At 40.4% G+C, this 26,932-nt stretch overlaps 1 protein-coding gene across 7 annotated transcripts in view; it reads left to right on the plus strand.

Moving 5' to 3' along the window:
• The window catches only part of SOX5 (SRY-box transcription factor 5), a 244,957-nt gene that overhangs the window by 216,177 nt on the left and 1,848 nt on the right, over window positions 1-26,932 (plus strand). For 3 of the 7 annotated variants that reach the window (XM_062491739.1, XM_062491740.1, XM_062491743.1), the window contains exons 10-13: window positions 2,125-2,270; window positions 17,530-17,638; window positions 18,485-18,658; window positions 24,811-25,027. In XM_062491739.1, coding sequence (XP_062347723.1) covers window positions 2,125-2,270; window positions 17,530-17,638; window positions 18,485-18,658; window positions 24,811-25,027 — 646 coding nt within the window. Of the gene's footprint in view, window positions 1-2,097; window positions 2,271-17,529; window positions 17,639-18,484; window positions 18,659-24,810; window positions 25,028-26,932 lie in introns of all 7 variants that reach the window. The other 4 variants (XM_062491736.1, XM_062491741.1, XM_062491742.1 and 1 more) reach the window with 2 other exon arrangements.

Consider the following 26,932-nt stretch of genomic DNA (forward strand, 5'->3'; position numbering starts at 1 on the left):
ATTCACTGTCATGTGCCAAACTGTCTCAAAGATAGCAGTATTCAGGAAAAGCCAAATAGTCTGGAGAAGGGCATGAATTCCAGTTCCTAGGCAAATTTGGCTCTGTTACAGATTGAAAGTATTATACCTAGACAACAGCAAAAGCAGCACTAATACTGCTGTTTGTTTGTTTATTTGCTTTCTTTCTAATTTATTCTGACTACATGCGAGGTTGATCAGATGCAAAGGTGAACAGATACAAACTGGGGAAGAAACCAAGCAAGTTGGTAAAATGGATATTAAAAAAAACAATAAAAAGAAGAATAGAAAAATCAGCTGGTAGCACTGTGCTGGTGCAGGCTATGTTCTTCCTTATGCTGGAAAAACTGGAATTACTGGAATTGTATTGGCTGGGAATTACTGAACTGGGTCATTTGATGAAAGCAATGTGGATCAAGTTATTTCATACAAAACTCTCATCGTTCCTGGGGTTTTAGCCAAAAGCTAGCTGCTAGTGCAATTAAGAACAGTCAAACTGCACAGGAACTTATCTTTCTAGCTTTTGTTCTCGAAGGAAGATGGGAGTACCCGTCCCACTCTGTCCGCAGTGTGGAAAAACATAACAATAAAACCCCAAACCAAACTAAAATCCTGACAGCAGCACAGCACTGAACTAATCTGACATCAGCTTCTTCCTCAGAAATGTTTTAAGCAGCAAGACTATGTCCTACGTTTTTTTGGCAATCAGCAGATCAGATAGAAGAGTCTAGCAATACAACAGGGATGTGTAATCTGACATGATTAGACAAGGCTCTTTAGGAACAGAACATTCATAATTGAGACAAAGAAAGAGTATTAATAACACTTTCCTAACACGGCAGTTAGCCATTTTATATTTCCTTTCTTTAATCTTAGTGTTTTTCAACAAATCATGGGATTTAATAGCGTGTTTTGGCAGATTAGAGGATTTATGGCCCAGATGTTTTTTGTTCTAAAAATGGATTAGGGTGTAAAGTTTGCTGGAATCCATGGAACATGTTGAGGCAAGCCGGTCATTTTGTGTGTGATTAGTGCCTGCCTTCTGTCTCACAATCCCTCCATCTGTCACAATTCACCAATGGATCTGGTTAGATTTAGCCTCATGTCACAAACAGAAGTCCCTTTTCTGGGCAATTTCATATTACAGATTCATTTTATGCTGTTTTTATGTCCTAGTTAAAAGACAGAAAGGTGTGTGTGTGTATGTGTGTGTGTGTGCGTGTGTGTGCACGTGCGTGCACATGTAGGGATTTGGAAGGGGAGAGGGAGATGGATAGCCTCTACTTTAATATCTGAAAAATGGACTGGGGCTTGGAGTCTCCCATCAGTATTCTATCCTACAAATCACATGCAGATCATAATAAGTATAATCTACAGGAAAAAAAGGTAAAAGGAAAAAAATGACATAGTGTCACATTTAAAATTAAATAGTATTAGCTGTGCCGGTGATGCTTGTAACATTTTAAAAGGAAATAATTCAGTGACTACTAAGGCTAAGCCCTAGGCTGTGAATTTGCAGCAAAACAGTGGACATTTGACCTACTATTAGCAGCATGAATAGGAGTGGGAATGTAGGTCTGTGTAGCTGTGGTTTCTTGTACATTTATGAATGACAAGTGGTGGTGGGGAGTATTCAGTGGATGAGGTTTTTCTTCTCAGGCATTATGCATTTCATATGTATAGCAAACCACCGCCACCTGTGGTTTATTTTAATGTACTCACAAGTTTTAAGAAGGGGAAGAATGAAATGGTCTATTTTTAAGAGTTTGGGACTGCTGGCGTGATCAAAGCTTCCCCTAACTCTTATCCGGTTACATCCTGCTGCATACAACCCACAGGGCTAACCTCTGCAGTGTCAGGGAAATATTGAAACTAATGGGATCAAATAGCAGGAATGAGGATTTTGGCAACAAGGTTTCTCATGCTTTATGTCCAGGTGGCTCTATCATAACAACAGCAGAATTACAGAGCACAGACAGGTTTGTGGGCATTGCCTTTTAACTCTATCTCATTAGTAATGATAAACTACATTCCATTGATGAAAGCTAAAGTATTTTCTTGTAACTTTCTTTTTTTAAGACATCCTTTCTTCTATCACGTCGTCAGGTTATTTAAATGACCACGATGCTGTTACCAAGGCAATCCAGGAGGCCCGACAGATGAAGGAGCAGCTACGGAGGGAGCAGCAGGTGCTGGATGGGAAGGTGGCCGTGGTGAACAGCCTGGGTCTCAATAACTGCAGGACAGAAAAAGTGAGTTTCCCAGACTCCTTTTGCAAAGGGTCAGAGTGTTCATTTGCCTCTCCCCACAGATACACAGGTTCTTCCTCCCTTCTCTTCCTCCATTTTCTTATTATATTTTTCCTTCCCTATTTTTGAAACAGAACAGTTCAAAAAAAGTGAAGAGCAAAATGGAAACCACAACCAAAAGATGACATGAAAGAGAGACCTGGAGACCCCTGGGGGAGAGTAGGGAGGAGGTAGAGATAGTTAAAGCCCTCACGGGAACTTTGGAGACCACTAATTCTCTGTTCCAGCCTGTCAATGTGTATTAAGAGAAGGCGATCTTGGAAATCTCTGGGTCTAAGTGGAAATCTTGCTTTATGGAAATGCTTACATGTGTTTGTGAGATGAGCTGGATTTAAAAATATTCAAGCTTCTTTAGGACCATAAGCTTTGTGGATACTCAGGCTCAGCTCCTGGGTATTTAGCCTTGTGAGGTCGTCATATATGATATTTTGTGACCATTGCAATGTAGCACTGTCATGTCATGTTAGATGACTTAACAAAATTGAAAAGCGTAGAATTGACAACACAAACTGCGCCAAATATTTGCAGTGAAACTTAGAGGCAGCAAAACGTATGGGACTTACCACCTTTTGCTTTTTGGACTGGCCTGTGAAACTGTGCTATAACAAAATACCAACAAAGTGGATGTTCTCTAAATTTGTAAAATTTCTTTGTGCTCTAACTGTTGTGTGTGTCAGTGAGGTTGTGATTTGCTTCTTTACTTCGTAAGTGCCGGATGTCTTTCTGTGCGCTACCTTGGCTTATGGAGGATAAAGAGACCTGCCAGTGCTTGCTGCCACATTTACAGTGAGCTGTCCTTATAATGTTACCTCCAAAGATACACATCTCAACTCTGGTGTGTGTCTCAGCATTGTGTGCTTAGCAAGACTTTCTCCTCTGCTCCTCTCCTTCCCTGCAACATTTTCTGAGGTGATACAGCCATCGTTGTGCAGTACAAGAATCCCCATTGTCACATTTGGTGTGAACTACATTTAATTGAAAACATTTCTACTGTAAGGTCTTGTGCAATTCACTGAGACAGGCAGATAAATAGATTGAATAAAAATGATCAGCTATTTAGCAGAAACTTGAAATCCAGTCATCCTAGGAAGCTTGTGAGTCAAACAATATTGTCCAGAATGAGCAGATTGCTAATTTGGATAGCTTTCCATTTTCCCTGGTTTTAGATGGAGTTTGATCAATAAGCTGTGAGGAGCCAGCAGCCTGCATAATGAATGTTAAATGTACATGTGAGTCTCTCACCGCTGTACTTTTTTCATCAGCCTATCCTAGGTGTCAGTGATGTAAAAATGACTCTTAATTTCATGCACTTTCTAGAGAGGAAGGGGAAGGAAAAAAGAGGTCAGTGTAGTACGATCTGGCAGTACATGCACTCTGTCTCAGAAGAATAAGGGTGCTGCTATGGGGAGAGAAAAAGAGAGAGAGGGATAGAGCATGTTTATGGCGAAAAGCACCAGAAAGGAAAAGGGAAAAGCAGAGTGTCAGATATAAGAAGAAGTGATCACAAGCACAAAGGAATTTATATTCAAATATTTAAGCATTCTTGAAAGGATGCTCGGAGCAGAAATTCCTTTTCTCTGCTCCCCATGTAGAAATGACTTTAACACTCAGCCAGATGCTAATGCAAAGTGACTCAAGCTATTCCTCGCAAGCATAGCTAAATTGCCGTTATTTGTTAAGCGCATTGAATTCAGCTGTGGATACAGCAGTTGGTTGCATTCAGAAAGCATCTGTACCCTTTTTTTCCTTTTTCCTTTTTTTTTTTTTTTTAAATCCTCCAAAGCAGAGACAACTCTACCTATCTCCCCCCTCTCCTCCCTTGTGCTGGCTGGGAATTGTCAAGTGACAACCGACCAAATCCTTTTGGACAGGAAGCCTTCATCCTGAGTTCTATATACTTGCAAAGCAGGCCTTGTGGTTGGATCAGGAAGCCCATTAAAAGCACTTTGATGGTATGGAAATTCATCTTCATGAAGCACCCAGGCCCCTAAGCAGCATGCTGTTTAGCTGTGGTTACAGATCAGTCATTCACATCGGAGGGCAGTAATTGTGCTGACGGCTTGCTCGGCAATGGAAGCACATAAAATAATCCCAGGCCCTCCACCATGGCATTGCAAGTTAATCTTCTTTAATACAGATCAGCTGTTGTTCTAACACATGACTTTATGCTGGCTCTAGTGACTCTGCACAGCCTTTTGATTAAGTAACAGGAGTGGAACCATCTGCATTCACTTTATTCTGTTACTTTCCTATTCTTGGGATTCTCCTTATTCCTTCTGTTTTCACTTCACACCCTCAACCTCAGTTGAAGTTTATTTTCCTCTCTAATTCATACCTCCTGGTGGGCTCGTGGAGGGCAGACAGGAGCTCTTTTACAAGGTAGCAGGAAGAAAAAATGGTTTGCTCAATACAGAATTTTGCTAAAACAACTGTAGGTTTTGGGTGTTTTCATACAATTAATGCCAAAACTTTATTGAAGCTCACTGATTTGAAGTCAATGATCTCAGAAATGTTTTCCAACCTAATATATTCTGTGATTTATTTTAATATGTGAAGTTCATATCCAGACAAACAATCCAACTTTTCTACTGTTTGAGTCTTTTTGCCCCAGGAATTGAAGGTTTTCTTGCTAAGAGGTTTGAGAGGAAAGCAAGTATTGTAATTTTTAATTAAACTTTATTCTGGTTTTCTCTGTTTTCAGAGGCAGAGAATGAGATAGTTGGGAATGTGGTTAGCAAAAAATAGTGCTACAGTTTTATTATGGAGCTCCCACCATGAGACTTAGTGGCAGCCCCTGAACTTTTGAGACATCATGTGTGTCACTTTTGCTTCCTGACCAGAGAATTGGAGGTGTGGACTGGAATTAAGAGAGCATTATCCTAATGTGTATCTGTGCATCCCTGGGCATAACAGTACTTAGAAACTCACATTATTTTTTATAGGTAACAAACACTCATTTGACGCTATTGCAAGTTTTTATCCCTTCTTTGCTGCAGTGGGTAGTGCAATAATGATTCTCTGAGACCTGTTGAGCATTTTGTTGCAAGAATTGCTTCTGCAGCATTCTGGTGGAGATGGGCTCTGCACCATTCCCAAAATATATATTAGACTCTTGGTGGGATTTGTCTACCAGGGTAGCTGGGCAGGCTTGGGGCTGGAAATCCTCTTTGGGAGTCTCTGTTAAAACTCTTCAGGCTTTCATATGTGACCTGTTTTCTTTGCTCATGTTCCCAGATGGGTTGATCCCTATGGACAGCCAGACATGCCAGCTAAGGCAGTAGTCAAACAGGAATTTTGTGAAACCAGAGAGAAACTGTATAAAAGGAGTCATACATAAGAAAAGATTTTTAAAAATGGCTAAGATGATTTGGGTGAGTCACTTTTTGGGCATCCAACTTGGACCATCTTGACAGATTTGATTTTCAGAGGATTACAGTAAAAACTTTGAGCATCACGATGAACATGGATTTTACTAAAACCTATTTTAATTGCAAATGCAGTAAAACATATTTTTACATTACTTTTCTTGGAAACATTTCCTTGTATAGATGAGAAGAGTATGTTTTTGTGGTTTCTTGGAAACCCGAGAGCATATTTTTTTGTAATTTTTATTTGTAGTTTATTTGTAATTGTCATCTACAGTTAATTATAGCTTGATACATATTATATGTAAACAATGCTTCCTATTATATTCACAGCTCAGAGCTCAGGTTGTCAGCTGGGGTAAACACCACAACAGGCAGCATCAGTCAGGGAACTCTGGCCTCTCTGTTCAGCCCCAAAACTGCAAGGTAGATGTACACAAACACAAAGAGCCAGCATGTGTGTGCATGCATCCCAGTCTACATCCCTACTCCTTCAGGCATACACAGCACAAACATGCACAATGCTAGCCAGTGATTCCCTGACTGCAGCCAGACTTTCAGGGATGTACTCTGTGACAAAGGAGGAGCAGGGCACACAAGCAGCTATTTGAACATATGCACAGGCACAGACTGGTTTCTGAATGCTGGCAGTGGCTGGGGCAGCTGTGTAAGGACACACAGCCACAGGAGCCGTTCTGATGTGTAGGGATGGAGTCACACTCCAAGCTGAGTACATTCAAATACACGCACACCCGTGCTGGGGGTGTGTCTTAACCCGCGGTACAAGTTCTCCCTGTTATTGCTTGGAGTGTGTCCTTTTAAAAGGCTCTGACATGTACTTGTCTGCTGGGTTGTGACTAAATAGCTATTTGTAACAATATTTATTCCAGCACTGTGAGCAGGAGCCTATTAGTCATGCTTATGGAACACCGGGTTCAGGATGTCTTTCCTCCCATTCTCACTCACCCCTCCTCCCACCATCCTTCCCACTCCCACCCCCACCTTTTCCTCTTCCCCTTAAGAAAGTGCCAAACATGAAATGACAGTGACCAATGTTGACTTAATGTGGATGTTTAATAATGAAAAAGTGTGTCAGTTCCAGCGTTAGTTACAAATGGCAGAAAGTATATCAGGTGGCAGCCCTGTAATAATTTTACATCCATCATTCTTTCTGATGCCTCGCTGGCTGCCTGATGGATGGGGATAGCAGAGTTAACTCCTAAGAAACCACTGTGATCCACTGAGCTGAAATGAATTTTGTCCCTGCTCTCCTCTTGGGAAGAAGGGGAATATTAAGAATCTCAAACCCACAGTTCCTGCTGCCTTTGAGAAATAAAACACTGGAGCTCACTTTACTAAACACATATGGAGTTGTTGGTTTAACACATGACATTTAAATTTTTCTTGCAGTAGAGAATTTTGCTTCAATAACTTCTTTTCTTCCCCTAATGGTTAGATTTGAACCAGAAAGTCAAGAGAAAATTGCAGGACTGAAGGGCAGGCAGGAGAAGAAAAGAGAAGGGTTGGTCAAACAGACTAACCCTGTGCTTGCTGCAGACACTGAGAGACCGTGGGTCAGGCTAGACTGAGTAACTTGTACAATTGAAACTGGGACCTGGCGCTAGCCAGGCTTCCCAAACAGGAAAAAAACACTGAAAATTAGTCCAGAGGCACAGTATTATCATAAGCCAAATCACTTTGCAAGAGTTGAAACCTGCCCAATTTCATCATCTCTGTCGTATTTTACTGGAAAATTTTACTTCAGCATTCTCAAAGACTAGCAGAGACTGTGTCACCCACAGATATTACACACATGCACACTTCACCCTGCATGTTCAACAGACCTAATAGATATATCCTGTAGCCCACTCCATTCCTCACTGGCTTGTAAAATTTCAGCAAAGCTGATCAGTGTAATATTTTTGTTCTCTTCTTGCAGTGTGAGCAGGGATCCGTTTGGACTAATGGTTGTACAATGTGGGGACCAGGCTGTGTCTTGCAGACAATGCAAGTCCCACAACACGAAAGTTAATGTGTTATCCTAACAACTTTTTATCCCCCTTTTATTACGCCTCTCCCTACTCTCTTTCGAAGTTTGTTTCACTGAGGTGCTTTGCCAGCAAAAATTCTTGTGTGGGGAATGCAGTCCTCTTTGTTCATGCTATCAGCACAGAGCACAAAGTTTTCAAAATGTGTGACAGGTCAAGCAGGTATTATGTCATCACCCATCCATTCACCCAGATGTCAGACTTCCAATAAGTCCAGTCAGTAGCCTCAACAGAATATTGCATGGTCAAGGAGTCCTGTTCAACTGCAATTTCTCCTGAAACTTTTCACAAATTTATTAAAAAAAACAAAACAAAACAAAAACAAAAAAAAACCTGTCAGGTTTGCATCCTGCAGAGATCAAAATTGGTTTTGTCCAACACAGAGCAATGAACATTTTGATTTACTTCACCTGAAAGTTTATCCACTTATTATCTGTTCCCCCCCCCTTCTTCTTTTTTTTTTTTTTTTTTTTTTTTTTTGCCATTTGCTTTGTGGAGCCTGTGTATATTTATATTTACAGCCTCTGCATTTAATGGCCACATGCCTTGTTTTCACAGATGGCCAGTGGAAGTACTCCCCTCCCCCCTTTTCCTTTAGTAAAGCCTGCCTTTGGTTTTGCTGCTTTTGTCACAGTGCCACTACTCTCAGTTAGCAAGTGCCTACGCATAAGAGGGAGAGATTCTGCAGTGAGGACTTTTTTTATTCCTCCAAGGATTTTAGCTCTTCATTTTAAAACACCACTGCTGTTTTTTTTTTCCTCCTGACTGACCATCACTGCTTAAATGCCTAGATCCATTTTTCAAAGACAAGATTCAGTATGGATATTTATGTGTGTCCTTAGTGCCTTGTGATGGCAGGGCTGCATGGGCAGGATTAGCTAATAAAAAATGAAGCTTACAGAGGGAGGGATGGATTCTGCTACAGATGTGTGTTTGTGTGTGTGTGTGTGTGTGTGGTGTGTGTGTGTGTGAAACTCCAGTTGAAGTTAAGGAGAACAGCAGGCAGAGAGGCAAGGGAAGAACTCTAGACCCATGTAGATACTGAAGTCCGAATGGGAATTAAGACTGTTCACTCCAAGCGATGGAGAATGGAAACATTCACAGCCTAGTGTGGGTCAGGGAGGACTGACTGCAGCTGTTTATACTGTTGTGGAAGTTTTATGAAACCCAATAAAGATGGATCAACTTCCTCCTGAAAGAAAAAACACACAAGTGATGTGGAGTTCTTGTTACAACTTTTGAGCTTCTTGAGTCCTTGGGTTTAAGTCCTAAGCTGTACCCCACAGCCATGAGAGCTTATTACTTCCTGAGATTTTTTTAAATTATTTTTATATAATCACATGTCTCAAGTCACTGGGGCTTTCAGCCATTCATGGGCTCCAGCATCAGTGCTCCAGCATCAGTGCAGTACCTCTCTTCAGTGTAACAGAGGCTGGGCCTGATTCTTCTGTGAATTGTGTCCATTTGGGCTCCTGAAGGATCAGCCTCACCTGTTGAGCAGGGCTGGAAGAAGTGTAAGCAAAGGTACATCAGCCTTCATAACTTGAATACCTTCTAGGGAAAAATGGAAAGAAAGTAGTGTATAGTTTATGTATTGCTGCTGTGCAGTTGAGCCACCCATTGTTTTATTAAACAATTGCCAGGAAAGCAGAGACTGTGTTCTTGCTTTCTCTTTGCATGCATGCAGACCCTCCTTCCCAGGAAATCCTGTGTGGGTTGTGATTTTCTTGTTTGATTTTTCTTTTACCACCTCTCTCCCCCAGTTAATAATGTTTTCTTTCCACACTGATCAGCTATACCAACTTTCTGACTTTCTGTGAAGTCCCTGATTAAAATTTACATGGCACATTTCATCCAGAGGCCTCAAAACTCCTTACAGTGGTGGGAAAGCATCACTATCTCCATCCTGTAGAGTTCAGGAAATTAAGGTGCAATGACTGAGCAATTCACAGAGAGTTACAGGCCATGTCAGCCCAAGAAGCAGTCTGGATGAGAAGCTGGGTTATGGAACTGTTAACCTATTTGCAGCCAGCAGATTACACCTGGATCTGGTTGAGGTCAATGCCTGCACCTGTGCTGTAACAACTTTCTTAAGAAAAGAACAGCATCTCATCATTCTGCTTTGATTTCGTTTTGCTTTTTATTCTTCTTAAGATAATGGGGTGGGCCACTCCTATGTGCATTTTCATGTAAAAGTCCTGACTTGTTCTGTTTCTCAGAGATCATAATGAAAGAAAAGCAGGACTTCAGTGTCTTCTAGTATTGCTGCTTCCCATCAGTTTGTTTCCAAGCCAAATAATACACTTTATGAATTAAGTAATTATTTCATTCTTTCTCAAATAAAGAATTTAAAGAAACAAAGCAAACAAAAAAAAAAAACAAGCCAAAACAAAAAAAATCCTAAAACCTTAAGGGCCTGACCCTTGCCAAGTTATTGAGGGTTTTCCTATTTTTATTTCAGTGTACTCTGCCATGCCTTCAGTGCTTTCAAATATACTGACTTGAACCAAAGCCCTGTGTCCACAATACACAAGAAAGAAAAAAAATACTGTATAAGTTTCAGAAAATTCTTTCTGTGAATTGGTGTCTGTTCCTGAGAGAAGAGTCATTAAATGTCTAGGTCTTCATGGTCATTCTGATCTTTTCCCTCTAATACCTCATAAGGAACCTCTCTACTGAGTCTGTATAGCACTTCGTGTAGATTGCAAATCAGATGCAATGATTTCTAGGCAGTATTAAAGCAATATGGACTTTAATAAGTACTGTTAACTAAAAGATATGGTTCCTCTCCCAACTGATATAGCCCCAACTTAGACTGTATGTCATAATTTTAAAAGAAGTACCATAAAATCAGGAAGAGCCACAAATAAAGAATGTTCTTTTATTTTCTTGTTTCTAATGCTGCTTTTAGATTATGGGTGGATTATTCCATGAAAAATAGAGATCTTGGACAAGCAAGCTTGAAAGAGCTGAGGGGGTGGTAAATGCATTGTTTCTTCCTACTCAACTTTGATGCAACAACAAAAAAATCTCTCAAATGATAACTTGCTGTGACATTATAAATAATCTTTCATCTTCTTTGGTGGTCCACAGAGTTTATATAATTGGAAGGCTAAACCCCTTCTTTGTTGTTTCTTGCATTTTCATTAGTACAGTAGAAGACTATAAAATTGTGCAGCCAGAAGGGGTTTAACAATTACTGAGTCAACATTTGAAAGTCTCACTCTATTTTATCATTTATGCATGTGCTCTTTATGAGTTTTACAGCCCTGCAGGCGTTACTTAAGCAAGGTCCATTGCAGTGGTGGATCTATAACTGCTTTATTTTTATTTTGCTTTCCTTGGTACCATGTGCCATCAGCAAGAGTCACAATTCCACCATACTCATAAAGAAATTACAAGCTTGAGATGGTAATTTTTTTGTAAGATTCAGGAGTGCTAATTTCAGTTATTATCAGTCTTACTAAGAAACCTTTGGCAAGTACCATAATGTGTGACTCAGTTTCTCTTCTGGTAAACAGTTAATAATCCTGCTTTTCTTTGTGAAATGCTGTGGGTAATTCACCAATGAGTGAAGAATACTTGGGCAAGATGACAAAGAAAAACCCAAATCTAAATCAAAGATCCCTCTGAAAACAGCTGGAAATTCTCTTACAGCAGTTAGAGGTGTAACAGGATCTGGGCCATTACAGGGTTTGGACTGGGATATAGTCAGCATGCACAGTACCTGTTTTGAAGTACCATGGCATTAATATGCAGGAGCAGAGTCTGGAATGCAAATAATTCATCATGTTCAAACCTTTGGGCACAACTCTCACTATTACCAGTTGTTCCCCTAAGTTCTTCCAGCTCTCTGTCATCCCTAATGCCTGCCTAGCTCATGCTTTCCACATTTGGTAAGACTGTGGATGAAAGTTTTAGAACTCAGGCTATTCTAAGGTTTATTATTACAAGAGGCAGAGGGATTTCACAGAAAGATTACTTTTATAAAGTCTTCATTCATGTTAGATGGAGCATAAGTCTCTTTACCTTCTTGGAGAGCTAAGGAAAATACCCAGGGTTGAATGAATAATACCTGGTGCCACCAGCTTGTCTAATAATTAAATATGTTTTTCTGTCATAAAGTAAACTTTTATTGTTTATTAATTGCAATCATAGCAATTAATCTGCCTGAAACTTTAAGATTTGGTGCATATTGACCAAGGTATGTGTTGGAAGAGTTGATACTTACAGGCCCTTGCTGGGGAAGGACATGTGCCTCCATACCACAAACCACATCAAATGCTGTCACAGGTCCTGCTCATCAAGCTAAGATAAAAACTATCTCCTCAAAACTCAAATCTATTTGAAAATACCACCTTTAGCATTTAGATACGGGAAATATCTGGACAAACTGTATTTGGAGGGGAAGGGAGGAAATGAGACACACAAAAGGACAGTAGCAGGCAACCATCTGTTTCTTTTTAATTTACTGACACTGAGCAAAGGTAAGCAGGCTGTGTCCATCTGTATGTGTGGAATTCTTAGGTGCAAGAAATGATCAGCAAGTTTCTCTGAATTCTGTAGGTAACTGTGTTTGGCTCTCTCCACCCTTTTTTTTTTTGTTTGTTTTGTTTTTTGGGGTTTTTTTGTGTTTTTTTTTGTTTTGTTTTGTTTTGTTTTGTTTTTTTTTGCTTGGTCTTTCAGTTCCATTGGGATATGTAAAGCAGAAATGTGAAGTTATGTTCTTGAGCACTCCTCCTCTGGAATTCTACGTTGGCTGTTTCTCTGCAGGCATCAAAACTGAGCAGAAGTATTTGTGTCAGGGAAAATGGGGGTAGGGTGAGGGGAGCAGCAAAGTGGAGAGTGGACTGCTTCAGTCAAAGTGCTAACCTTGAATTATGCAATCGGAAAAACAGCTCTTGCCAAAACGCAACTCTAACGGAGTTCAGAGTGCCGGCAGAGTTTGCCAAATACCCCAGCCAAAAGGATGTCTCAGGGAGGAGGAGGAGGAGGGATCCACTGCCATATGCCCAGCATTCACAGTATTCTGGAAGGGCTGTGGGGTCCTTCTGGAATGTAGGTGTGTAAATGGTCTCAGGTGCAGCCTGAGCACTGGTACCATGAACCAGTACAAGATGGGAGCAGTGAGGGCAGAGGGCAGTAGGCAAATCTATCAGGATGTTTTTATTTCTCAAACATTACAAGGTTTTTCTTCACTTCTATGGAGTAGTGGGAGGAGTTCTGGCAAACAGGATCAGGCTGTTCTACATATGTTTTGACTCTTCTTGTTTTATGTTTCTTCTATGAAAGAGACTGCAACCAAGTTCTTGTCATTTTTAGATCAGTGTTTTGTTAAACTACGACAGCTATCCATGACAGAGAGCCAACTAACTTTTGCAGCTGACCACAAAACTGAGTCTGACTTGTGGTGCTTAGTCATTTTTTATATATATATTTTTTACATGACATATTCCATGTGTGTATGTGTTTTTGTTCTTTTAAATATCATTAGAGCTTTTCTGGGAGTTGTGGTACAAATCGGTCTTCTTTGGCAGGTTAATTTCTTTGATTAATAAAGTTTTAGAAACTTCTCATCACATTGTGGCTGTTGATGGAACCTCTCTGGTTATACTTTGAACAACTGGGCTATTTTGAGATTGAATGCTCTCTACAGTATTATCTGCTCTGTTTTACCCATTAGAATTTTAAATGATCCAGTCAACAGAGATCTTTCTGCTGCTGCAGAGAGTCTCTCCTGCAATCCAATAGAAATGATGATTAGGAAGCCTGTCATAAAGAAATAAAATATTTTAAAAATGTCTTTCAGCATTCTCAGGTCAGAAACAAAATTCAGAAATTTGGAATCACTTAATGTTTAGCAAGACATGGCTATGTCTCTTCTCCTGGAGGGACAGGAGTGCTCCTTGCTGTTTTTCTTTTCTTTTTTTTTTGCTGCTTTGTGCTGTCTAATTTTTAGAATTGCCTGTCTCACAATCAATTCTTCACACCTCTTTCCTGGGTTTGGACCAACCTTGCCTGTTGCTCCCAACAATATTAGTTCTAGTCTGCAGTTGATGCCACTTAGCATTTTTCATAGGATGAATAGCATTTCATACCTGAAACAAGGGGTGTTCTGCTGGACCCAACCTACCCATCAGTTGTCACTGGCTGTGACCTCATCTTGCTACTGTTTAAATAGCTAATCCTACACATTTGGGAATGTGCAATTTGATTTTGAATTATTATAATGATGATAAATATATCCTGGTTTTGTATAAACTTCAAATCATTGTGGATTTCTTGTCTGAAGTTGTTACGTAGATGTCTTTGTCTGTTGTGGATTGGGAGGGGTGCAGTTGGAACTGGTTGATCTGTAAGATCCCTTCTAACGCAAACCATTCTGTGATTCTATGATTCTGTGAGGGGAGGTTGGGATAGTAATATCAGCAGGGTGCCAGTTAATTTGGGGTCAGAGAAGAAAAAATCTTCTCCTTTGTTTCTTTGGAGGTTCCATAAATACTTGCCTGTAAACTGAAAGACTCTGTAGAAAAGGTAAATAGGTGCTTCCATCAAATGAAAAGCACGAAATCCTCAACTGAATGCTTTCAGGCAAAACAACATGGGATTGCTGCTTAACCCATTCCAAACATTTAGTGATTGTAAAAGTGTTTCTCTATGTCAAGACTGGGGGAAATCAGCTGCTGTGTGTTTAATGGGAAGAGCATAGGACAGGAAATCACAATGCTTCTGGCCTATGGTCAGACTTTTGCATCCTGCCAGAGTGTTGCTGATCTCTTTCTGCTCTCCTAAAACCATTTTGTTTGGGGTTTAGAGGGGGGGCAGTTGGGTGGTTTGGGGTTTTTTTTAATGGCTTGAGATGGAAGATATCTTAAAGATCATCTACCTCCAAATTCCCCACGAAGGGCATGGACACCTTCCACTAGACCAGGTTGCTCAGAGCCCCATCCAGCCTGGCCTTGAACAATTCCAGGAATGGGGTATCTATAACTTCTCTAGACAGCATGATCCAGAGCCTCACCATCCTCAGAGCAAAGAATTTGTCCCTAACATTGAATCTAAACCTACTGTCTTTCAGTGTGAAGCCATTGCCCCTTGTCTGGTCACTCCAGGCCCTTGTAAATAGTCTCTCTCCATCTTTCTCATCAGCTCCCTTCAGGTACTGAAAGGTCACAGTTAGATCGCCCTAAAACCTTTCTCTTTTCCAGGCTGGACAACCCCAGCTCTCATAGCCTTTTCTCTTAGGAGATGTACTGTTGCAGAGTCTCAGGCAAGAGCAGGCTTTAGACTTTTTAGACTTAAAACATTTCTGAACATTAACACAAAAAAGTACAGCTGTCTGCTTTGATCCTCTGTTTCAAGAGCAATATCATGCAGAAGTTCTTTTTAGCTGCCATTTTATCACTGGTGGATGAGTTACACGTTTAAGTAGCAAGGAGTAAATTGTCACCGTGTTAAAAGGATGGTTTCAGTGTTCATCATGTTACAGTTCTCTGGAGAGCCACCTCCATGCACAGGGCTGCACAGAGCAGCCTGGGAGCTCCATGCTCATCTGGCATTCCTTCACAGACCTCTTCCATCTCACCCATGCTCCCTCACTTCATCCAGCGTGGCTGTACCCCAAAATGGAAAACTCTGCCCAAGAGGGAGTGTGGCAGAGCATCTGTGGGCTTGTTAAGTCAGGCTCTGATGAACCTGGAGTGTGCCTTGCAGGCAGCCTTCCAGAGTGTCCACCGACCTCGGGACTCAATCAGATCATGTCAGTGGAGCGTGGTTGGGAATGGAACTGCCTCTGACTCCAAGAGATGCACTTACTGCCTAAAGAAGAAGCTGTTAAGCCCCTTGCCCTTTGTGCTCTCACCTCTGTTTTTCTAAGAGGTTTACACATGCTTCAGAAAACGTCTGCAGCAGAGTAACTCCCCTCCCCCATAATATAGCCAACAAGAGAAAATATTCTTTTACATTCTAGCTTGGTGGCAGTGTTTTAAAATGATTCCTGACATAAAAAAAAATTTGAACTCTAGCACTACACAGTTGACAGTAAATAGATTTTTCTTTCCTGAGGAAAAACTGTTGACTTCCATTATATATCTGCAATTGATTTGGAAGAAATACTAAGTCAAGTTATTCCTGACTTTTTGACTTTGACGGGCTGCTTTGGAAATGAGAACTGAGCTAAAAATGGTGGAACAAAGAGTTTGGTAAAACTAAATGCCTGAATAGTTCAGGTGCTTATTTGAAACTTCTCCTAGCTTTCTGGACAGCAGACTGTGCCTGGCAGTGTTTTGGAAGCCCTTTTGCCTGGGATAGGCTGAGTCTCTTGCATGAGCTTTTCCTGTAAAAACCAAGAGGATAACTCATCTTGTATGCTCTCCATGGTGAAGTGTCAGGGTACAGACAGAGCACCAGGAGTGTGAAAGGGATTCGTAGTGAAAATGAATGTTAGGAATAGGAAAGTTAACCTCATGTTCCCTGATCTCTGTGAGCATACAAACTTGAGCAGATTCGCCTTGTTTCTAACTCTTCCTGAGAAAATCTTTGTGCACTTGACTTACATGAATTTGAACCAGTCTTTGAATTGCAGATTCACTTCACATGAGGCATTTCTGTATTCACATTGTTCTCTTTTCTGTTTTCTTATGTAACGCAACCCAGTGACATTATTAGGCTGTATGAAACAGTTGCTATGTGAAAACTGAAGGTTTTCTTAGTTTATTGATCTTTTAAAGTCAACAGGAGTGGAATAGAGCAAGGAAACAGAAATGTTTTCTTTCAGGAAGAAGCTCAAAAGAATGTTTTCTACTGGAGCCACTTCATTATCATGCCATATCATGTCATTTTCTTAGCTTTGCAAAAGGCACAGTGCCTGAGATTTTGAAATGTTAGTATTGCTTCCCTGAAAGATTTATTTTTAAACATGTAATTGTCAGGAAGATAGAATGCTCATGAGCAAAAGTCATTGGGAAAACAAAAACAGGGAAAATAGAACACCTTTGTGTTTGTAAAGTCAAACAATTGGGAGGAAGTGAGGTGTTTTGAAGAGAACATTGGAATTAATTGCCCTAGCATGTTGTTCTGGCAGTGTCTTTAGACACCACTGCAGCCTGACGGATTAATTGGCAACACACACCAGCCTGTTGCAATCCAGGGTTCACAGTTAGTTCTGACCAGATGAATGATGGATGGGGTGTTAGCACGGTTGGACAAAACAGTCCAGACAAGAACACAAACTGATGCCCAAGGATCACGCTTAAATTCAGGCTGAACCTTTCCCAAGGCCTGAATAAGTTTGAACTGTACAGTGGGGTTTTTGCTCTATGGGCTGCTTCCTAAAATACTGCCTTTTAAAAAAGAAATAGAGCAAAGCCATCCATGTCTCTGCACTTTGATTGCAGGCTAGAAATAGAGTGAAACAATAAATACATTGCAAAAGAGCATGTATTGCCTAAGCTTCCAAGCCAGCTTTGCAGTCCCAGAAACATAGAGAGTTGAAGTATTCTTCAGATGTGGAGCCAATTCTATCATGCCTAACTAAGCCAATCTTTTCAACACTATGGAGTTTGCTTATCACTAGCTAATAAGCAAGTTTTAAAAAGGACTTTGTGGTAGAGTCTGCAGCCGTATCTCTTCCAGAAAAAGTATTATTATTTATTCTTCAATATAATGCTCAGTAAACTGTTGTAAATAGTTACCTAGCTTAGCTATTAACCTCCTAAATAACATAAAAACTTTGGAATTACAATATTTAATTATTTTCCTGATCCAAATCCTGTCATCTTGCCCATATAGGACAAAACAACACTGGAGACCCTGACTCAGCAGCTGGCAGTAAAACAGAACGAAGATGGGAAGTTCAGCCATGCAATGATGGATTTCAACATGAGTGGAGATTCTGACGGTCAGTACAAATGACTTTTACTTATTTCCAGGTTTGTGTGTGCATATCAATAGGATCTGAGGGAGAATCCAAGTGCTTTGGAGGCCCATGAGGAATATGAGCTGTTAGCAGTAAGTGGCTATGAAACAAGGCAGGAAGAAGTGATTCATTTTTGGGGTGTTTTAAGTCTGGAGATGATTTTCATCCTTCCCTCTGTCCACTAAAGGTCTCAAGGTGTGACCAACAATGTATTTCTGATAATAAAAGGGACTAAAGGAGGCAAATATATGTGGGGTAAGTGAGATCACACAGGGAAGCCATGTAGTGTAAACCTGATCCTCCATAAGTGCTGTGTGCTCTTCATCTGTGAGAGCTTTATTTGTTTGATGAAGCGAGCATAATGTTTATTTGCTCTCTGCTATTCCATATATTGTTAAGGAGATGTAAGCCCAAAAACAGGCAAGTATGTAAATACTCATTTGCTAGTTAGAGAATTGCTTAAGAAGAAATGGCCAGTATTGCAATCACCCCCTTTTTGTTGCAGAACATAGGTGACATAATACGACCAGCATTCTGTAAGCAAGAAAGGAAGAAAATAAAAAGCAAACCTGCATTGTTTAAGTATATGTTTGGTTTATGTAATTAAGCAGTAGAAGATGGCTTAGAAAAGCTGTTCAGTTATCAGGTCTATACTATGTGATCCTGAATTAATAGAATTAACTAAACCAGGCAATATACGATATATTAACCATTAATCTATTGTGAATACTGGCTCAGTGAATATGCAGCACCTGACCCAGGTTTCTGATGGCAGAGGAAGCTGCATACTGAAACACAAGCTGGAAATGTTTTCCTCTTACTTTTTAGGAAGCGCAGGAGTTTCAGAGTCTCGGATTTACCGGGAATCCCGAGGGCGTGGTAGCAATGAGCCCCACATCAAGCGCCCAATGAATGCGTTCATGGTGTGGGCTAAGGATGAACGGAGGAAGATCCTTCAAGCCTTCCCTGACATGCACAACTCCAACATCAGCAAGATACTAGGTAAGAATGATAGAGCACCACTCTTCCAGAGAAAGGCTTGGAAATATTCTGAGTTTAGCTCAGCACCTGACAGAACAGGATTGCTTCTTTCTCTATTGCTCTTAAGTCCCTGCACCAAGAAAAACAGGGATATGAGTTTCCCCTATGCTGCCCAGCAGAATGTATTAACCACAACCTGAAATATTCTTGTGTCTTTGTAATTATTGAGATTGTGGTGGTGATTTTGCTGTGCACAGGGAGATGAAGTAGCCTGTAGTTCCCAGGTTTCCTTTTTAAATAAGGGGGTTATGTTTCTCCTTTTCCAGAGAGCAGTAAATTCACCTCACTGCCACATCTTCTCCAGTAGTATGAACAGTGGCTTAGCCAGTTCATCTGCCAGGTCCTGCAGATGCATCTTAGCAGGTCCCATGGATTTGTGCACCTTCTGGTTCTAGAACCTGATCTTCTCCTACAGTGGGTGGTTCTTCATTCTTCCATATATTGAAAAGAAATTTAAAAAAACCCTGATTTCCATATTCTCTTTCACATCCAGATCAATATTTGTCATGAACATTTGTCTACTGAATTTCATGCCAAAGTGTTCCAGCTTTTCACTATTTGATCAGATTCTCAGGACCATGTTCTGTCTAAAGTTGACTCCTCTGTGATGTGCTGGATGATGCAGTAGGTGACTAATGAGGCTCACTGAGTCCAATGACTTACTTTTCGGCAGAAGAATAATACATCTGCGACCATATTAGAGATACTGCATTTTTACTGATAGAAACAGCTACAGGATCTAAGCAGCCAGTGGCTAAGCAGAAAACATGTTTACCTGTGCTGCAGATCTCACTGGTTTTGCAGGCTGCTCAAGAGATGTAGTGCAGTCACAATGGCAGCATTAACCATTTGCAGGGCTGGTAAATATGCCAAGTTCAGACTGGTCAGAGGTTTGAGGCTTACCTTGATTAGAGTGGTATTATGGAAAGTTAGCAGGGGCAAGTGGAAATGAGATAAATTGGTTGGAGAAGCAAAATGTATTGCCATGGATGGCAGATGTGATGATATTAACCCATGATTTAAAGGGTGGCATGAGATGATTAGATTAGTTATGGGAACAGGATTAGAAGGCTAAATTGGTTAAGTTGATGGCTATATAACTTATACTGGTTAAAAGCGATTATACTGGTCAGAGGTGTATGATGTGATTAGCCAGAGGACAGGGCAGTAATAGTTTTGGTCTGTTCCTAAATTGAGAGTAGACCTGGTTAAACCTGTTTTTAAGTAATCAGCTTCAGAAATCAACAAGATCATTCTGAATGGCCCTTTTCATATAGAAAGTACAAAGAGAGCTTGATGTTTTCCCTCTTAACTGATTGTTTTGGATAACAACCTCCGACAGCACGCTGCTAATTCATTCTGCTTAAAACAGGCGCTTGAGCTGGGCTGACATTTTACGCAGTCTCTGGGGATCCTCGTTGACATTTTAAAGGGCTTCTAAGCATTTTATAATACCCTAAAATCTGGTTTTAATAAGGCATTCTGCTGAAATTGTTAACATAAGGAATCACCTTTTACTATTTGGCGCTAGATCAGGGAGATATGGAGACATCTTTTTCTGATTAGATATACAGTAGTTGGAGTAAAATGTGCAAATTCATTACAGATCCTGTTGAGGTGACAGACAGTATAGCTGACTCCAAACTCTCTGTTTTGCTGCCAGATATGGGGAAAAGCAAGGTCTGAGACAGTGAAAGATGATGTTTCTATTTCTTTACAGCATTACTTTTGATTTTTTTTTTTTCCAGTGTGCAATAGAGAGGGATGTCCTGGTATTCTCCTTCTTGACAGAAACATTACAAAGTTCTTCCCTAGGCAGCAAAAGGCCAGCCTTTTGAAGTCAGCAGGGAGCTGTCTGTTAACTGGCGTAGGGTGACCAATTAGAGGCTCACAGTTCAGCTAGGTATTAGGGTGTCCTTATTAGAAAGCCACAATCTCTCCTTCCCATTTTTCCAGCAGCACCGCTACACACTGAGGTCACAGAGCTTGTTGTCACACAGAGTAACTTAGAGTTCTCACCAGTCGAAGCTCATTTTTATAGTAAAATGAGAGGAGGTGCCCTTCCCAGCAATAGAATTCTCTAGGGATTATGTTTGACACTGTGGTATTATGTCTTGAGCATAAAAATTAGATACATGGATTTGTCACTAAATTCATCTGTGCATACGTTTGTCATCCATCTGTTCATTGCAACTTAAACTTGTGGATAATGGTTTTTTTAGTAAATTGTTAAAAAAGTGCTAAAATGGGACTTCTGGACTCCTTCAATTTAATAATACATTGTTTAGATATTTCGGTAAATATTTTAATTACTTCCACTGAGAAATCTATGTAAAAATTTTAGGAAAAAAATGAAGTTAATTACTAGCTTCAGAAATTATCTTGGAATGTATACATGTGTTTATACAAATATATGCACATACCTATACATTATGTAAGTGTTTGACTATGTGACGATGTTTCTTAAACATAAAATCAACCTGATTCAGGTACTCAGATTGAAAAATGTCTGTCTAATGGACTGAAAGTTAGAATGTTTCAAACAGCTGAAAATTCTTGTCAGAGAAACTTCTCTTGGAATCAGCAGTAAGCGGAGCTCTGAACATTGCACGTGTGTGCCTGGAGCACAAGTGTCTGGGCATGGGTGAGTGCATCTCTTTTCTGCCCGGGACTCAAAGACTTGCCCTCTCCAGATGTGTTCACAGTCACAGCTGTGCAGGCACAGCTCTGACTGCCCTAGCTCAGTTCAGGGGCAGGAGCTGTGCTTGGTGCTGCAAAATCTCTGAATGCATTCTTTTCTTCCTAAATACTTCAGCCACCACATCAGGGAGAATTGTGCTAGGATCCTGCTTGTCATTTTGCATGCATCCAGGGAGGGGAATTGGCTGTTGTTTTCATAGTCAAGGAGAAAAGCCATGCATACTTGACCCACTCAAAGCTTTCCAACACAGATGGTGAGCAGGAAGCTCACTTAAGACTGAAAATCTTCCCTTAAAAAGAAAAGGTTTCTGTAGTTCATACAATCACACCCTGTTTGGGCTTGGGTTTGGCACTGTGCTTAGGTACCTGTGCCTCCCTGTATGTGTCTATAGACACATAAAACAATGACAAATAAAGCTATTACAAGCATATTTTGTCCAAATATATGGTATTTTTAAAAAGTTTTAATATATTGATTGATGGTACTCATTCATAGATCACCCCATGGGTGGAAATTCCAAGATCAGAATTACATATCCTTCAAAATTTCAGATGAGGACTGTTCAGAGATTAGGTAAACTACTAAGAAAATAAGTGAAAATGATCAAATGTAAATAACAATGGTTTATCATCAGAAAATGTGCCCTTTATTAAAATCTATTTTGACGGCATTGTTTATTTAATTATGTATGATACTTCGACACATACTAATAAATTATATTTAGTATATTTTGTAAAAACAGTAAAGTTGTAGTAAAAAGAGGTGTCACTACAGTAGGTACCTATTAAAAATTTGCTAGGAAGAGAGGTGAAACTACCAGGATTTTTGTTGTATTTGAGTGTGCAGGCCCAGGAAGAAAAAATACAACGACATTTATGTACAAATATTGTATATGTAACTGTATGTACAGATATTATGCATCAAAATTTCACTTTTTGTGGCCTTTATCCTGCAAAGGCTTGTGTTGTTTGCCTGACTTTACCCACTACATCTTGTCACATGAGGGGGTAGGAATCTGTCTGCCCAGATCTGACTGTAGGTTGGTGGCAAGTGAACTGGCACAGCAGAAGAGAAGCTGTGCTGGAATAGAGCATTTTCATGGTAATTTTGTGAGAGCTGATTTTAATTTCTACCTTTCTGTGCATCTGTCTGTCTCAAAATATGTGTGAGTCCCTACATTGCAGATCCCTTCACAGCATATAAAGCAAATGTCAAGATTTGTTTAAAGACTGAGGTTTTCAACTTTTCTATTCATAAAAAAAAAAAGCCTGATGCAGGTATCAGGAAAAGGGGCTGGGGCTGTTTTCCTAGGCCATTAGGACTTCAGCAGATCTGGGATTAGGCAGCTCTAGGTTTAGGCTAATCGCCAGTGTGTCAGTGCCCACATGCAAAATTTGAAAGCACACCCACATCTGGGCATCTTCCAGAGCTCATCTGCTTTACCCTGAATTCTTAACGTTGTTCAACACAACACAGTATTAGTTGGTGTGCAGTGTTTTGACAATCATGTTTATCACTGTGTCATTCAACCCCACATCCAGGAGGTACTACATGCTGAAAGTTGGTGTCATTTCTCTAGCCACTCTCTTTGCCAGAAAAAGGTTGGAATAATTTCTCTGCAGGAGACAAAGCTGCTGAGCAGGATTCTGGTCACAGAGGTGCTGCCCTATGTAACACAGAGCCCTGCCACAAATCCCCAGTACCTCTCTATGGTGTAAGTGATATGCAGGACTTTCAGTCCAAAACCTAAAAGCCATCTAGCCATGCATTTATGGTGCTGGGCCTAAACTAATAATAATGTCATTAAACTCCTTCCCATTCCAGGACTAGCTGGGGAATGTCTGCATGCTATATGTTGTAAACATCATGAAAAAATATGGTTTTGACTTCAAAGCAGTGTATGCTAAGAAAGGCATGCCCATTGCCCCTTTTCAGGACAATGACATTGTTTATGCCTTGTTTATCTCTGGATGTGAGGTCAGTTGGTACCAGCTCTTCCCTCCAGAAGTCCAGACTGCATCATGGAATAAAGTTCCAAAGATAGGGGAGATGGTGTCAATAATCAGAAGGGGTCTTTCTAGAGGGAATTAAACTGCTTTCTTTCCTGGGGAAAGGATAACTGTGCTCTCTCTACTGCGAGTCTTGGGGGTACAGTGGGATAAGACCAGCCTAAGTAATAGCCTGAGCTAACCATAAAAAGTCAGGAACCAGAGGAAGTCGAGTATGACATATGACATTATGAACCCATTAAATTGAGAAACTATTCAAACATTTTTCCAGTGGGAAACTTGACTATTTTCCAATAAAGTTTTCTTTCTAGGCCACAGGTTTCACAGCTTGAACTATTCCTGTATTTGAAATGTATCTTACCCTGAAGCACTCCTATATTTAATGGAAAAATAAAATTGGGCAACTGATTCAAGAACTTTTACTTTCTGCTCCCATAATATACCCTTTAAGAAATATTAGTTTATAACTTTCATCAGGCATTTGAAAACAACTTTGAAGTCTTTACTATATCCCTATCTCAAATACCCACGTTAACATAGGCAGGAAACAAGGCTGCCAGCAATGAAGCCATAGTGCAACTCCAGGGAGAAATGTGCCAGTACCCCAGTGTTTTTTCTTTCATGACACAGTAAATTCTTTAAGTTGGGGCTGGCAGTGGTTTTCAGGACTTGGTCTTGGAGTTAAAACCCCACAGACACATATGGGATAGTTTATAGCTTTTAGAGGCATTGCTTTAGGGTCTTTGCAGGCTCCTGTACCTGACTGCAGAGCATTTACAGTCTGTTCTTATTCTGCTTCTCACCAACCTGGGAGCTGGAAAGACCTGGTGTTTGTCAGGAATGATTAAGCTGTCGACATGTGCATATCCAGATCTGATGCCTTGATCCAGCCATGGATTCCAGTGACCAGACAGCACCACATGGAGTGGAGCCTTCTCTGAACAGGAGGTGTAAACAGGCATGTAGACAAGGGACAGTGTGGGGACACAGCAGAGCAGACTCTCTGTGTCCATTCCTCCAAAATTTATTGCCTTGTTTCCTGAAACAAAATGTCAGGAGTTGCTCATTATCCGGATAATGGTTTTACTTCCCACCTGAAGGGCCTTATAAGGTAGATGAATTTCAGTGAAATATTGAGTCAAAATTTCCAGTGCCATCTCTCTCTGCATCTTGGCCATACCCAAGGGCTTTATGAGTCAAATACAAGCAAGACCAGAACCCTGTCTAGAAGCTCTGACAGATTCCCAGCCCAAAGCAAAATGGCCTTAGGTGTCTTGTTCTGGGTGACCTACTTGTTTCTCTGCCTTGCAGTGTTTGGGGATGAGTAGCATCTCATCTTTTTTTTTTTTCCCCTTTTTTTTTTTTTTGTTTTGTTTTTGTTTTGTTTTGTTTTTTGGTGACAGGATCTCGCTGGAAAGCTATGACAAACCTAGAGAAGCAGCCATACTATGAGGAGCAGGCCCGGCTCAGCAAACAGCACCTGGAGAAATACCCAGACTACAAATACAAGCCCAGGCCGAAGCGTACCTGCCTTGTAGATGGCAAAAAGCTACGCATTGGCGAGTACAAGGCCATCATGCGCAACAGACGCCAGGAGATGAGGCAGTACTTTAATGTTGGGTATGGGACCTTTTAAAACTACTGCTCCTTCCATCAAAAAAAAAAAAAAAAAAAAAAAAGGGAGAATTCTAAATTCTTAATTATAGTTTATTGGCAAGAAGATGAGGTATTGCTAATAGAAAATGAGAGTTACACTTGTTAATGAAGTGTTCCAGGAGGAAGTTGGGCAGTTTTAGGGATCTTTTTGTTGGCTCTGTTTTATACTCATCTTAATGCCTCAGCCAACTGTCTCATTTCCACTCTGATCATGAAAAAACAAAAAAGGCTTTAAGATATTCTAAAGAAACGTAAGTCTTCTTGCATTACCTTATAACTATTATGAGGCTTTAGAAAGAGTACCTGAGTGAATCTCTGGTAGTGCCTCTTGATCCAAAAGCCAAAAATAGAAGTTTGCATTCAGTATGATCTGTGGTGAGTGGTTTGCTAAAGAACGGCTGAACACACTGAACTTGAGCTGGAATATGAATGTGGCTCAGTTGATTCATATCAAGCTGTATTCATATCATGTGTACATTATTCCTTTGTCCTTCCAGGGAGTGTCTTACAGTCCAGCAGGTTAAATACTTTCTGTTAAACAGAAATTTTAATACCAGTTCTGATAAACAGCTAATAGATCACTTTGATATTATTATAATAAAATATGCCTAAAAGACTAGCATATATTTTCCTTCTGCAGATATTCCTTGGTGTTGGTTGCAGCAGATCAAAAAGAATCAGAAGTAATGAAATAAGCCACAATATTTCTGTATTAACTTGAGAAAATTAACAGCTACACAGGGATCCTAAAAAAAAGGGCAAAACTAGCAACAAGAAATTATAGAATTTGTGTTCTGTTTCCTCTTAATTTGGAATCCTTTCAGTATTAACTGGGTTGCACATCTCTTTAGTTAATGACTAGAAGTAGCAATAAAGGAGAGAACATCTATTCAGTGACTGTTAAGTGTCATCAGACTGTGTTTTAAACAGCTACAGTGTGCATTGTTAGAATAAGCCGCTCAGCAGAGAAATTTGAGCTGCTTAACCCTGTGGTGCTGGCAGGTCCAGTGATCCCAGTGGTAAGCACTGAAACAAACACAGGGAAGTCAGCCAACATTCGGCATCAAGAGATTAAAAAGAGAGGAGGGGGCCTTATGGAAAAAGAATAGGTGGCAACAGAGCCCCCAAAACACGGCTTATCTGGTTAACATGCATGCCTCATCATGGGAAAAAAAAATAAATTTAACCTTGTAACATTCTGCCTACAGAAATTCAGCTTTCCAAACAAGGCTGACATTGAAATCAAGACATTTCTGGAGGTAATTTACACTGGGGCACCAGAGCACAGAACCTGGGGTGAAATCTTTATGGAAGCAGCTGACAGAGTGGGGCCAGTGTGTGATGTCACCGGTCACAGCACTACAGTTGCATTCCTGGTCTAAATTTCCCATCTGTTGCAGCCACCAATACAGGTCCTTTAGGGCTAAAAATTCTAAACACCAGCCCAACTCCTGCCTAGGCACCACAGTAAGTGTTTAGTTTAACAGGAGCTGTGGCTGTGCTGGAGGCATCACAGTAGGAAGGATTGGGAATTTTTTAATGTTCCCTATTTCAGTGTCCTCATCTTCATGGTAGCGTGGCAAGCATGGCCTGCTGAGAGCCCTAATATATTACTATCTAAGAACTGCTGCCAGGTCCTCTAGGCTGGACATCCCATAGAAGTGGAAAAATACTGCTCTTAAATTATTTAATATTTGAAAAGCACTCTGAAAAGCACCATTTAAGTGCAAAGTGTTCTTATTGTTAAATATTAAAACCCATTTAAGTGTGCTGAATCTTGTTGCAGAGATGCTGACTCCAGAAAACAAAAGCCTTACTGCTGAATTTAAAATAAAATGCCAATTAGATCTGCTCCCTACTTTAAGAGCT

This window comes from Cinclus cinclus, chromosome 4 (genome assembly GCF_963662255.1).
Source record: "Cinclus cinclus chromosome 4, bCinCin1.1, whole genome shotgun sequence".
NCBI classification, from domain to species: domain Eukaryota; kingdom Metazoa; phylum Chordata; class Aves; order Passeriformes; family Cinclidae; genus Cinclus; species Cinclus cinclus.